General features: G+C 49.7%; 1 protein-coding gene, 1 long non-coding RNA gene and 1 pseudogene across 3 annotated transcripts in view; 1 reads left to right on the top strand and 2 right to left on the bottom strand.

The window, feature by feature from the left end:
• Positions 1–14,730, bottom strand: part of LOC310677739 — a 304,619-nt gene that overhangs the window by 153,421 nt on the left and 136,468 nt on the right. The gene's annotated exons all lie outside the window — the stretch shown is intronic.
• NID2 (nidogen 2) overlaps positions 2,248–14,730 on the top strand; it is an 88,123-nt gene continuing 75,640 nt past the window's right edge. Inside the window, exons 1-2 of the mRNA XM_083433698.1 lie at positions 2,248–2,568; positions 5,769–6,074. Coding sequence (XP_083289824.1) covers positions 2,359–2,568; positions 5,769–6,074 — 516 coding nt within the window. The 5' untranslated portion in view covers positions 2,248–2,358. The remainder of the gene's footprint in view (positions 2,569–5,768; positions 6,075–14,730) is intronic.
• LOC310677385 (peroxiredoxin-5, mitochondrial-like) lies at positions 6,694–7,424 on the bottom strand (annotated as a pseudogene). The gene has a single exon. The product of its transcript is annotated as a peroxiredoxin-5, mitochondrial-like (transcript).

Raw genomic sequence — 14,730 nt, 5'->3', positions numbered from 1 at the left:
AGAATCTACGTACTCTAAAACAAAAACAACCAAAAAGAAAAAGTCTATAAGGATTGGGGAATCTTTAAAGAATCTTTAGAAAACAATGGAATAAAAGGAAACATCTTGGCAGAATTAAACTGATCCCTGTATTGTATAAATATAAGTTCGTAGGAAGGTAAAAAGAAATTATATAAGAAATATGTAACTGTGCGGTATCAAGTAATGGATAGATAAAGTGCAGTGAGATTAATTGGAAGTCAGTTTTAAATTTCTTCTCTATAAGTTTTATAAATGTGTTCAGTATCAGGAGTATATATGATTATAATCATATTAATCTTCTTGTATCTTGTAGTGTGGTGGTTTGTTTGTTTGACTGTATGTTTGTTTACTTGTATGTACGTCTGTTTTCTCATAAATGTATTTATTTTAAATTAATAAAGATATATTTAAAAAAAGAATCTACGTACTCTAGAAGACAAAGCTGATAAAAATGAAAGGACTACAATAAAGAAGAAAGGGGGGAAAGAGGTACCGTATTTTTCGCTCTATAAGACGCACCAGACCACAAGACGCACCTAGTTTTTGGAGGAGGAAAACAAGAAAAAAAATATTCTGAATCTCAGAAGCCAGAACAGCAAGAGGGATCGCTGCGCAGTGAAAGCAGCAATCCCTCTTGCTGTTCTGGCTTCTGGGATAGCTGCGCAGCCTGCATTCGCTCCATAAGACGCACACACATTTCCCCTTGCTTTTTAGGAGGGAAAAAGTGAGTCTCATAGAGCAAAAAATAGGGTATGTGGTACACGGTCAAATACTGAAGGCTGAAGGAGTACGGCCAAAGATGTTGGTTGGGGCTGGAACATTAAAAGTAGCTGCAAGAGATTATCTCCTCCTCCCCTGCGCTACCACCCACAACCTGATGTAATAAGCTCTGATCAACAACTGTTGAAAAGCCAGAGGCTGACTGAGTTGGGGGCTGACACAATCTTCCCAGCTCCATAATGTACACAGAAGAAAGAAGCTTTATGGGGTGAAATTGCTATGACGTTTCTGGTTGCCTGGTGCAGCTTGTTAAGGAGGAAACTGAAGGGAGAGAGGATGTTGTTTAGTCGTTTAGTCAGTCGTGTCCGACTCTTCCCCTGGACCAGAGCACGCCAGGCCCTCCTGTCTTCCACTGCCTCCTGCAGTTGGGTCAAACTCATGCTGGTAGCTTTGAGAATACTGTCCAACCATCTCGTCCTCTGTCGTCCCCTTCTCCTTGTGCCCTCCATCTTTCCCAACATCAGGGTCTTTTCCAGGGAGTCTTCTCTTCTCAGGAGGTGGCCAAAGTCTTGGAGCGTCAGCTTCAGGATCTGTCCTTCCAGTGAGCACTCAGGGCTGATTTCCTTCAGAATGGATGCGTTTGATCTTCTTGCAGTCCATGGGACTCTCAAGAGTCTCCTCCAGCGCCATAATTCAAAAGCATTGATTCTTCTGCAATCAGCCTTCTTTATGGTCCAGCTCTCACTTCCACACATCACTACTGGGAAAACCATGGCTTTTACTATACGGACCTTTGTTGGCAAGGTGATGTCTCTGCTTTTTAAGATGCTGTCTAGGTTTGTCATTGCTTTTCTCCCAAGAAGCAGGCGTCTCTTAATTTCATGACTGCTGTCACCATCTGCAGTGATCATGGAGCCCAAGAAAGTAAAATCTCTCACTGCCTCCATTTCTCCCCCTTCTATTCGCCAGGAGGTGATGGGCATGATCTTCGTTTTTTGATGTTTGATGTATTTTATCTCCACTGACAATATTGCCAGTGAGCTTAAGAAGAAAGGAATTTCAGTTTGAACCACAGGAGGGGAGAAAGTTCCGGGGTACCACTTATGATTCTCCCCTTGGGGCGTCTGGCTGGCCCCCCGTGCGAAGAGGATACCGGACCAGATGGACTATGGCCTGATTAGGCAGCCAGGCTCTCCTCCTGGTCCACTGCGCCCCTCTGCGCGACGTGCCTGCGCCCAAGCAGCGGGATCCAGCTGTTCCGATGCGCGCCGGGCACCAAGGCCGCATCCCCGACGGGGCGGGCAGCCAGCGGCGCTGCAGCAGCTGCGCCCGCCGAACCTCTAACGAGCTCCAGATGTTGCCGTCGGGGGGGTGGAGTGTGTGGGGGTTACTGGCATCCTCTCCAGTCCAGGAGGGCTTGATTGGCCGCTGCCCGGGCTCCGGGCAGCCAATGGAGAGGCGGGAGAGGCGCCTCCGGCCCCGCCCTGCCCTGGGCCAGCTGCCGGGACTCGAGGGGGCGGCCGTGGGCTTCGCGCCTCCCGCTCCGGAGCTGCGCCCGCCCCGCCCGCTTCCCCTTCCTCCTCCTCCTCCTCCCGGAGCAAGTCCATTGCGAGGGCCATGCTGGGGGAAGCCGCGCTGCCCGGGCTCTTCCTCCTCCTCCTCCTGCAGCTGCCGGGTTGGGGGGCTGCCCTGCCCCGAGCGCAGCTCTTCCCCTTCGGGCCCCCGCGCGGCGACCGGCAGCTGCCCGACGGCGACGACGAGACCTCGGCTCCTGTGCAGCTGCCCAGCCCGCTCCTGTACTACGAGACCCGATTCAGCCAGGTCTATGTAAGTCCGACGCCCCATAGAGAGAGAGAGAGATCGGAGGACTTGGGGGGAGACGAGCATGGCATTCGTCTAGGGCAGCCTTCGCCAAGCGGGTGCCCCGCAGATTTTGCTGGACGGGACGGGGATGGATGCGCCCTGCGGATGTTGGGCGGGGCTGATGGGGGTTGTGCCCTCCAGGTGTTTTGGATGGGGCCAGCGAGGGGCCCTCCAGATGTTGGATGGGGCTGTAGCCTCCGGATTTTGGTGGGCAGGGTGTTTGGGTGTTGTCTGTGCCCTCCAGATGTTGGGGGGCTGACGGGGCTTTCTTGTGCCCTCCCAGATGTGCTGTCCGGGGTGGATGGGAGTTGCCATCCACCAACATCTGGAGGGCACCAGCTTGGCAAAGGCTGGTGTCAGGCTCCTGGTTGGAGGATGGTGCCAGCCCTAGAGAAGCCGAGGATTCACCCCCCCCCCATGGCACCACCACCCTGCTGAGCCAGCCCAGAGCTGTGCCAGATGCCAGAGGGAGGGAGGGGTCCTTGGCCGGGCATCTGTTTGCCCAGGACATTCCTGGGCACTCAATAAGAACTCTGTGTGTCCCTTTCCGAATATCTTTTTCCAAGCCGGCGCTCCGTCCCTCGACACACGCTGCAGAATCTCTGTCGCCAAATCCTCTCCAGTGATGACACATCCATTTAGCTGGGTGGCCCTTTGGCCTTTGCAAACCGAGGACCTGTCTTGAGACCCTCCCCCAATGCAGTTGGGGGTATACAATGCTCCCCCTGCTCAGAGTAGCTGCATTGAAACAGACAGACATAGCAAACGTGGGTCAATTAATTTTGATGCTCTGCTGCAAGCACAACCCTGTGTAAATGTAGGGCGGTTGCGCTGCTGTGGTGACCCACTTTGGGTCCAGCTTTGAGCTGGCAGCTGGTCCCGATCCACCGATTGAAGGCTAACGGTTGAATTCTGCCACATCTCTCCACATCTACTTAGTTGAAAAATAGAAAAAAAAAATGCAAACGAAAACCTGCTAGATTTTAATAACTAAAAGGAAATAAAATCAACAGCTTTTCATCTGCAGATGTGTTTTCTTAACCTTGATAGTGAGTTGGTGCTGCTCCCATTTTATGGATGAGAAACTGAGGCTGAAAGGCAGCAGCCTGCCCGGAGCCTCCTGTGGCAGAAGCAGACACACAGTTTCCTTGTGAGTAAGGTTGTTATTGTTGAGCCTAGAAGTTCCCAGGCTCCATTCTTATCCACGGTTGTAAAGTCACCAGGCAGTCTTGAGCAAACCTCCACTTTCCTAGCTGCCTCCCACTTAATCTGGGGAATTTTCCTTGCAGGGTTGTTTTAAGGATTCCTGAAGAATGCTCTTATTATTTTTATGGGCTGCTTGCAAGTGGAGTTTTTAAGCACTATACGGACGTATTATTTTATTTCTGTACCTACCCCTCCTCCCATCTGGGAGCTCAAGGCAGTTTATCATGCAGTAAAATCTCTGTCGCAAAAATATTTCACAATTGCATTAAAAACTGCAATCTAACATTTGCAACTGTTGGGTCCCGGGGATGCTAAGGCTCAGGTGAATAAAATAAGCCCATGACTGGTGCATAAAAGGGAGTAGAGTGGACACTCGGGTTGTGAACGTGATCCGTGCAAGATGCACGTTTGCAACCCGCAGCGTCCGCAACCCACAGCGGCGCATCTGCGCAAACACGGGTTGTGATTCGGCACTTCTGTGCATGTGCAAAGTACAATTTAGCGCTTCTGTGTATGCGTGACCGACAAAACCTGGAAGTAACCCGTTCCAGTACTTCTGGGTTTTGACGGTCCGCAACCCCAAAAAAACGCAACCTGAAGCATCTGTAACCCGAGGTATGACTGTAACGAGGAGGACAGCAGCATTTCCCAAGGGAAGGAGCTCAGAATCTGGGAGTCGCCACTGAGAAGGCTGTCCCACCCCAAACTTTCCCCAGTGGTGACACCAACTGATCTTATTCCACAGGCCAATTTCCCTGACTATCTCTCCAGCAACTGGGACCTAAATCTTTCTTACATTTGTCCATCCAGCCACGAGTAAGCAATTAGATGCCTGTGATTCACTTAATGCATAAATTTGCCCAATCCTCTTTTAAGCCATCTAAAGGTCGGGGTTCATCACTGCCTCATGTGGCAGGGAGTTCCTCTGTGCTGTGTAAAGACTATCTTTTCTCTGCCCCAAATCTTCCAACATTCATTGGATGTCCACAGGAGAGAGGGAGGGAAGCTTTCTCGCTCTCCATTCTCTCCACGCCATGCATAAGTTTGTAAAATTCTATCATGTTGCTCCTTCCTTGCCTTTTCTTTAAACGGAAAAGTCCTAAATGCTGCAACCATTCCTCATAGGGCAGTTGCTCTGTCCCCTCCACCATTTTGGTTGCCATTTTCTGAACCTTTTCCAACTCTACCATATCCTTTTGAGGTGAGGAAACCAGAGCTGTACAAACCGTTAGCCCAGAGATGGAAGGAAGGAATGAGGAATGGAAGATCAAACTGATGGACTATGTGGAGATGGCAAAAATGACTGGGGAAATCAGAAACCAGGAAGAACAGAATTTCAATAAAGAATGGGGGGAATTTATAACTTACCTTGGAGACCACTGTAAACAGTGGAGCTCCTAAGCAGGATTTAAATAACACTTATAATGTAACAGGGATGTGGGTGGCGCTGTGGGTTAAACCACAGAGCCTAGGACTTGCTGATCAGAAGGTTGGCGGTTCGAATCCCCGCAACGGGGTGAGCTCCCGTTGCTCAGTCCCTGCTCCTGCCAACCTAGCAGTTCGAAAGCACGTCAAAGTGCAAGTAGATAAATAGGTACCACTCTGGCGGGAAGGTAAACGGTGTTTCCGTGCGCTGCTCTGGTTCGCCAGAAGCGGCTTAGTCATGCTGGCCACATGACCCGGAAGCTCCCTCGGCCTATAAAGCGAGATGAGTGCCGCAACCCCAGAGTTGTCCGTGACTGGACCTAATGGTCAGGGGTCCCTTTACCGTTATAATGTAACAAGAACTAGGAGTGCATGGGATATTTTTTAAAAATTGGAGTGACATTCTGAATGTCACTTTTAATTTGTAAAACTAAATAAAAATTTATGAGGAGAACTGTAGAAACCGTTAGTCTTCCACTGCGTTTGATATTTGATTACTTTACCCATTTTTCTTTGACCTGGCTCCCTGATAGGTTGGGACCAACGGGATCATTTCAACCCAGGACTTCCCTAGAGAGACCCAGTATGTGGACGACGATTTCCCCACGGACTTCCCCGCGGTTGCTCCTTTCCTGTCGGACATCGACACCAGCGGCGGGAGGGGCAAAATCTATTACCGCCTGGACGACTCCAGGGAGGTGACGGATCGGGCCGCCCAGCTAATCCGGGCTGGATTCCCCAGCGCGGACGGGTTTGCCCCGCGCCACACCTTCATCGCTACCTGGGAGAACGTGGGGGCCTACGAAGAAGTCAACCGGAACTCGGAGCCTTCCAAACAGGTGAGGCGATGGTTTGTGGCGTCTGCATTTCTGGCAATTTCTCTCTCCCCCCCCCCCCCAAGTATAATTTTTATTTCAGGCAATAATGTCCAAGATAACGGAGTCAAGACAGAGAAGGGATTCAAAGCAGCTACATACATATCCCTACTCTTTAAAGGCTAAATCTTAGAAGCTGTGAGGGGAAAATAAATCAGCCCACCATCCCTTCTGCATAGTAAGAACCAGGTGAGGGTGGGTGGTTTTGTGTGTCTCTCGCTGTCAGGGTTTAGTAAAGGTAAAGGGACCCCTGACCATTAGGTCCAGTTGTGGCCGACTCTGGGGTTGCAGCGCTCATCTCGCTTTATTGGCCGAGGGAGCCGGTGTACAGCTTCCAGGTCATGTGGCCAGCATGACTAAGCCACTTCTGGTGAACCAGAGCTGTGCACGGAAACGCAGTTTACCTTCCCGCCAGAGCAGTACCTATATATCTACTTGCATGTGACGTGCTTTCGAACAGCTAGGTTGGCAGGAACAGTGACCGAGCAACGGGAGCTCATCCCGTCACAGGGATTCGAACTGCCGACCTTCTGATCGGCAAGTCCTAGGCTCTGTGGTTTAACCCACAGCCCCACCTGTGTCAGGGTTTAGGAGACAGCTAACAGCCGCGGTGTCCCAGGTCTCAGAGCTGAGATAGGATGTTGCTGGCCAAACTGCAGGTGAGGCCTGTGCCATCCTCTTCTATGTTGAGGGTCTTCAGCACACCATCTTGGACCACCAAAGAGAACCGTTTGGATCGTTGGGTCCCCAAAAGGTCCCGGAGTGGCTCTTTGTCCAGCAACAGGTTTGTGGCCTTCCCAAATGCTTCTGTGGGAGCAGCCAACATCCGGACCTTTCTCTCGGCTTTGTGAGCCTTTCCCCACTCGCTCGTGATGAAGACGTCATTGACAGACAAGCAGGCGATGACCTCCACTCCTTTGCCCTTCAGCTGTCCTGCCTTCTCCGCGTAGCCTGGGAGGTGGGTTTTTGAACAACCTGAAGTGAACGCACCAGGCACCCCAAACAAGATACCCTTCTTGCCTGTGAAGAGGCTCGCCACATTCGCCTTGTTGCCAGGGTCACCCTTTCCACCTCCACACTGGGCAACTTGTCTCTAACCTTGAGGGCCGCCATGGCTGGTACTCCGGTTGCAAAGGCCCGCTGAACGATCCCTGCTGCTGCCCAACCTTTTCCAAGCAGGGAGCCTGGACTTGCTCCCCAGCGGCGACTCAGCCAGCCCAGCACCTCCGCCCCTTTCCACCTCGTTGCCATGGAAATTGCGGGAGAGACAGCTGCCACGGCAACCCCGGCCCTTTGAAGTTCTCCTCCTCCAAGTCGTGCCATTTCTGGCAATTTCTCCTTGGGGTGCTCCTGTCATTGGCCAAGCCGTTGTGATCCTATAGGGCATTTGATACAATAGAGAGGGAAGAGATACGGACAGCCGCTGCTCTCAATGGGATGGAAATGGAAAGGTGATTTGGTGTCAGGAACCAGGTCAACCATAAATCACACGGTGTCAGCGAAGTTAACTCTGTATTCAAGGAAACAAGGACTGCTCCGGCGTTCAGGCTTAGTGCTCCCAGCAACCCTTCCCAGTAGCACAAGTCCTAGAGCTAGCAGCACTCAGTGCTCTTTGAAACCTTGGAGGGAGGCTGCCGGTCAGTGCTGAACTAGATGGCTCAGCTGTCTGACTCAGTTTAAGGCAGCTGCCTTGTTGTTGTTTAGTCGTGTCTGACTAAGAATGGATACGTTTGATCTTCTTGCAGTCCATGGGACTCTCAAGAGTCTCCTCCAGCACCAGAATTCAAAAGCATCCATTCTTTGGCGATCAGCCTTCTTTATGGTCCAGCTCTCACTTCCATACATCACTACTGGGGAAACCGTAGCTTTAACTGTTGTTGTTGTTTAGTCGTTTAGTCGTGTCCGACTCTTCGTGACCCCATGCCAAGGAGTGTGGTGGAGTCTCCTTCTTTGGAGGTCTTTAAGCAGAGGCTGGACAACCATATGTCAGGAGTGCTCTGATGGTGTTTCCTGCTTGGCAGGGGGTTGGACTTGATGGTCCTTGTGGTCTATTCCAACTCTATGATTCTATGATTCCATGGACCAGAGCACGCCAGGCACTCCTGTCTTCCACTGCCTCCCGCAGTTTGGTCAGACTCATGTTTGTGGTTTCGAGAACACTGTCCAACCATCTTGTCCTCTGTCGTCCCCCTTCTCCTTGTGCCCTCAATCTTTCCTAACATCAGGGTCTTCTCCAGGGAGTCTTCTCTTCTCATGAGGTGGCCAAACTATTGGAGCCTCAGCTTCACGATCTGTCCTTCCAGGGAGCACTCAGGGCTGATTTCCTTCAGAATGGAGAGGTTGGATCTTCTTGCAGTCCATGGGACTCTCAAGAGTCTCCTCCAGCACCAGAATTCAAAAGCATCAATTCTTCGGCGATCAGCCTTCTTGATGGTCCAGCTCTCACTTCCATACATCACTACTGGAGGCAGCTGCCTAGGAAAAGGCAAAAAGGGCTTTCCGTTTTGGGAAAGTCTGACTGCTTTTGTTTTGTTAACCGTTTTAACCTCAGCGTTGTTTTGTTGGGTGGGTGGGGGATGTTTCTGTGAATGATTCATGCCTGTGTCTGTTGGGAACGAAAGGCATGTTTCAGATTTTCCGCCACGCATGGAAATGAAGGCCCTAATGGCATTCCTGTAACGAGGTAGGTCTGCATATATCTATTTTTAAATCGATTTGCGCACATTTAAAAACAACACGAAAGGGCTGTAACTCGGTGGTGCCTCTGGTCTGCATGCAGAAAGTCCTGTTGTTGTTGTTTGTTGTTGTTATTTCTATCCCACCTTCTTCCCAAACCGAGCCTCAAGGTAGCTTACACAAATTAAATCGACACAGATATAATGCAAAATGCTTAAAACATTTACAGTTGTACCCTGGTTCTTTAACGTACTGTGGTGCGCCGCAAGACGAATGCCTCGCAAGACGGAAAACCCGCAAGACGAAAGGGTTTTCCGTCTGCAGAGGCGCTTCGCAAGACGAATTTCCCTATGGGCTTGCTTCGCAAGACGAAAATTGACGAAAAAAATCGAATTTTTTTTTGCTCCAAAACCCCTTATTCTGAATCGCTAAGCTGCTAAAAGCATTTTAGCAGCAAAACCGCTAATCCCCCACCCCTAAAAAAGCCGTTTTTAGCCCTTAAAGTGCCAATAGCGCTAATAGCGCTACTCCGTCAATGGGCTTGCTTCGCAAGACGAAAAAACCGCAAGACAAAAAGACTCCCGGAACGGATTCTTTTCGTCTTGCGAGGCACCATTGCAATCTGTTCTGGAAGTCCATTAGACTTCGGAAACGTTTGAAAACCAAAGCGCGGCTTCTGACTGCCCGCATGAGCTCCCTGCACACCAGCAGAAGCCTTGTTGGATGTTCCGGGTTTTCGCTGTTCGGGAGCCAAAATGAATAGAATTAAAGCCACACACACACACAGTGTGTGTTAATATACTGGTTCAGTCCCTATCACCATCAGGTTGGGCTGTGAATGTCCCATGCCATAAACTCTGGAGCTGCCAGTCAGTGCGTGCAACACTGAGGTTTATGGCAAGTGGTCTGGCTCAGGATCAGGCAGCTTCCCATGTCGTATAACCCTGGCGTGCTGTTGTGTTGTGTTTTAAATGCCAGGGAACATGCGAAAGTGGAGGTAGCCAATGTGAGCTCCCTCACCCCTGATGGTTGCAGAATTGTTCGCCTTCTGGCCCCCAGATTCTCAGAGCGCCAGGCTGTCTCTTCCTGTCAGAGACCACGGGGTGGGAGAAAGAATCATAGAGTTGGGAGGGCACCAAGAGTCATCTAGTCCAGCCCCCCAGCAGTGCAGTAATCTCAGCTAAAGCATCCATGACGGAAGGAAATCCAAGCTCTGCTTAAAAACCTGCAAGGAAGGAGAATCTACAACCAGATCGTTCCAGAGATTCTGCGTTGAAGAATTGGGTCTCAGCCACCCTCTGGAGTTGAGGAAACCGGATTCGGGCTGGCAGAATTTGCCCTCCGTTTGAACAAATGTTGGGTGCTCAGAGTCCATCGAGGGTGGCTTAGGAACAAGCAAGTCAAGCTGACCTTTGCCCTTGCCCTTTGACGCTTGACCCCACCGGAACACTGTTATCTGTCAGATTCCCCATTTAACTGGGGGCTTAATCCTGCGTATTTAGATGCAAACCTCCAGGAAGAATCCAGCTTTGTGCTGAGGCCGCCGTTCTGTCATTTCTGCTTGCCGGATAGGACAACCCCCCCCATCTCCTCTCCACTGCATGCCGTTCTGGGGTTTTTCACGACCCCCCCGAGCCCATTTTGGGGTGCACAGGAGGAAGGGGGAAAAACCCCATTGTGCAAGCGGAAGTCCTTGTGCAACGAGACTCATTTGTTGTACACTGTGCTCAGTTTGTTCGTTTGCTTAAGGGAAGAATCCGCAGGGAATGCTCTCCTCCCGAAACTCTGCTGAAATGAATCTGGGAAAATGCCAGGCATTGCAAGTAGACTCAGGCCAGAGATTCCCGGCAGATCATGTCCTTTGGAACTCCTTGCCTCTTGATAATCAGGCAGGCATCTTCACTGTACAGTGGTACCTCAGGTTACATACGCTTCAGGTTACATACGCTTCAGGTTACAGACTCTGCTAACCCAGAAAAAGTGCTTCAGGTTAAGAACTTTGCTTCAGGATGAGAACAGAAATCGTGCTCCGGTGGCGTGGCGGCAGCGGGAGGCCCCATTAGCTAAATTGGTGCTTCAGGTTAAGAACAGTTTCAGGCTAAGAACAGACCTCCGGAAAGAATTAAGTACTTAACCTGAGGTACCACTGTACTCTTTTCGGCGAATGCGAAAAACATTTTTGTTCAGACGAGCCCACCCAGATGCTTAGAAAGTTAATGTGAGTGCTATTCCATTTTAGTTTTTAAACTTTTGTATGTTTAGAAACTTGGTGTGAGTTTTAATCTGCTTTTAGTCTCTTGTCATCTTAAGCTTCCTGCAAGTCTTAAATTTTTGCTGTTAGTTTTTCTGGGTGACCATTTTATCGTTTTATGTTTTTCGTCAACCTCTTTGAGTGTTTTGTTTTTTAAATAATAATAAGATTTTTATAATTGAGATTTTCCCATAAGATAGTAAAATTGCAGCTCTAAAAGATACAGAACAAAAACAGAAGAAGGAAAGAAAGGGACCATGGGAATAAGGAGAGGAAAGAGCGAGAAAGAGAAAAAAAAGAAAGCAAAATAAAAGAAACATTAGCCAAAAATACAAAAGAGGAATTTCTTCTTCAGAAAACAACAGCCTCCTGGATCAAGAGGAACTGTTCCCTCCTGTGGTTTCCAGAGGCTGTTAGAAGCAAAAATCTTGGGCCTCAGGCTCTGCAGGGCTGCTACCAGCCAGAGCAGACACTATCTGGTTAGATAGCCCAAAGGCTGGATTTGCTTTTGGGCTGGTGAGGCCGCCTCCTTATCTGAAGCTAAGCAGCTCAATAGAAATGACAGCTTGTCTCAGTTTGCCAAACACGACCACTTCTGGAGGAAAGCTTGTGGTGTCAGGAACATCTGAATTAGTTTCAAGGGAATGCTGTGAAATTCATTGCTACACATTTTGAGATTTCCCCCCCTCTCCTTTTCCACTTCTTTTTCATTCTGACAAAGCCATGGCTTCATCAGAGCCAGAGATCAGCCCTTGGCTACGTCCAACAATACTATCTTTTTTATTTGTTTACTTAACATTTGCAAAGCTCTTTTTTTTTTAGTTCGAGAGGAAAATCCCCCAAAGGCTCTTGCTTATCAGCCGGAGCGGGGATGTCCATCGTGTCTGCATTCCAGATCTCCAGGCACATATTTGGAAATGGGGCCACGACGGCCGCAGGCACTGCCTTCCGGTCCCGCAATAACGCTGATACCCTCTAGCACAAAGGTCTTCTTGGGTGCAGAAGGTGCTTGCTCAGGAAACAGGAGGTTATCGGTGAAGGAGGAGGCCGTGGGCTTCCTGAGAGGCTTTCTCCCTGAGGAAGGGTGACGTCTATGATAGGAATTTTACGGTCTTAGATATATGGTAATGTTCATAACCCCTTCATGGATCACTGCCTTGCCGTGGCGAAGGGGCTTGAAGAACTCAGAGAAGCTATGAACTATGCCGAGCAGGGCACCCAAGATGAACAGGTCATAGTGGAGAGTTTTGACCAAATGTGATCCACCTGGAGGAGGAACCGGCAAGCCACTCCAGTATCCCTGCCAAGAAAACTCCATGGACAAAGACAACAGGCATATAAAGATCACTGGAAGGACAGATTGTGAAGCTGAGGCTCCAATACTTCGGCCACCTCAGAGAAGAGAAGACTCCCTGGAAAAGACCCTGATGTTGGGAAAGATTGAGGGCACAAGGAGAAGGGGACGACAGAGGACGAGATGGTTGGATAGTGTTTTCGAAGTTACAAACTTGAGTCTGACCAAACTGCGGGAGGCAGTGGAAGACAGAAGTGCCTGGCGTGCTCTGGTCCAGGGGGTCACGAAGAGTCGGACACGACTAAACGATTAAACAACAATGTTCATAACCGCACATACATAGATCAGCACAGGAAGACCCACCTGGAACCATTTTGATTCCTAAACTGACTAAATGTTTTCTCTGCAAGGTCAAAATGGAAAGCCTCCCCATTGTCTCTTCCTTCACAAATCCTGTCTTAAGGGTATGTCTGCATTTGAATAGGGTGTGAGCTTTATCATTACAAAAGACTGGCCAGGCTCCTCAGGCAATCCAATCAAGTAACCTGCCAGACAGGAAATAAACAAGGATAAGAGAAAAACAATATTAAAATTTCTGTTTTAAGACCACCTTTTCTGTGATGTATCTGAGGGGTGGTCTTAGGGTTACACCCCTCACGTGATGTATGTACAGTGGTACCCCACAAGACGAATGCCTTGCCTCGCAAGACGGAAAACCCGCTAGACGAAAGGGTTTTCCGTTTTTCGATGCGCTTTGCAGGACGAATTTCCCTATGGGCTTGCTTCTCAAGACGAAAATGTCTTGCGAGTCTTGAGATTTTTTTTCGCTCCCCACCCCCTTTTTCTAAGCCGCTAAACCGCTAATAGCCTTTTAGCAGCTAATCCGCTAATCCCTTAAGCCTCTAATAGCCGCTAATAGCCGCTAAACCGCTAATAGCGCTAATCCGCTAAGGCGCTAATAGGGTTGCTTCGCAAGACGAAAAAACCGCTAGACAAAGAGACTCGCGGAATGAATTAATTTCGTCTTGCGAGGCACCACTGTATGATGTTTCTGGGGGGTGGTCTTGATCTAGAGGATGAGAATTTCAAAAGTCTTTATAAGCCCTTGCACAGCATTTTTGTGGGTCCTCTTCCTTTCCTGTGAGTGAGAGGAGCACCCTGTTGCAACAGATCAATAAAGATCAAGCTTACTAGCCGCTTTGCTTCTCAATATTCTCTGGTTGGCCTCTGTTATTCTCTCCTACCAATAGGGAACCTATGTAAGGACTCTATATGGGCTCTTGGATACCCCATAAGGGAAAAAGGGCATATTTTTATTTACAACAGATGGCAACCATGACACGTTGATCTTCCGCCTCTCCGGGAAGCACCCCAGACCATAACGCCATGCCATTTCAGATTGTAAGCTCCTCGGGGCAGAGAACTACCCTCTTGGGCTAGGGAAGCCTTAATAGGTCAAGGGTTGCGCTCCCTCAAGGCCGGCCTCCTGGGGACCTTATGCCAGAGGTGGGAGGGGCCCTGAGGCACAAGTGGGCGGGGCCAAAGGCGGGACCTGTTACCTATTGTGCATAGGTAAAAGGTACAGTGGTACCTCTGGTTACGAACGGGATCCGTTCCGGAGTCCCGTTTGCAACATGAGCAGAATGCAACCCGCGTCTGCTCATGTGTGGGTCATGATTCGCCGCATCTGCACATGCGCGTGACGTCATTTTGCACGTCTGCGCATGCGCAAGCATTGAAACCCGGAAGTAAACCTTTCTGGTACTTCTGGGTCACTGCGGGACGCAACCTGAAAAAACGTATCATGAAGCAAATGCAACACGAGGTATGACTGTAGTGGTAAAGGACCCCTGGACGGTAAAGTCCAGTCAAAAGTGACTATGGGGTTGTGGCGCTCATCTCGCTTTCAGGCCAAGGGAGCCGGCATTTGTCCACAGGCAGCTTTCTGGGTCGTGTGGCCAGCAGGACTAAACCGCTTCTGGTGCCAAGGGACACCATGACGGAAACCAGAGCGCGTGGAAATGCCGTTTACCTTCCCGCCACAGTGACACCTATTTATCTACTTGCACTGGTGTGCTTTCGAACTGCTAGGTTGGCAGGAGCTGGAACAGAGCAACGGGAGCTCACCCTGTCATGGGGATTCAAACCGCCGACCTTCTGATCGGCAAGTCCTAGGCTCTGTGGTTTAACCCACAGTGCCACCCATGTCCCTCTCATTTTAAAAGTAGCCCATAAATCAAAACCGTAAGGGGAGGGAAACATAAGGGATTCGAACCGCCGACCTTCCGATTGGCAAGCCCAAGAGGCTCAGTGGTTTTAGACCACAGAGCCACCCACGTCCTTTGTACATAGGAGCCTCTTCCAGTTCAAAGGCACCTTACCAGGTTTGTAAAAATCAC

This window comes from Podarcis tiliguerta (assembly GCF_965153285.1).
Source record: "Podarcis tiliguerta genome assembly, chromosome: 1".
Classification (NCBI taxonomy): Eukaryota; Metazoa; Chordata; class Lepidosauria; order Squamata; family Lacertidae; genus Podarcis; species Podarcis tiliguerta.
The sequence above is the reverse complement of the archived record's forward strand: the minus strand, read 5'-3'. Positions and strand labels throughout refer to the sequence as shown.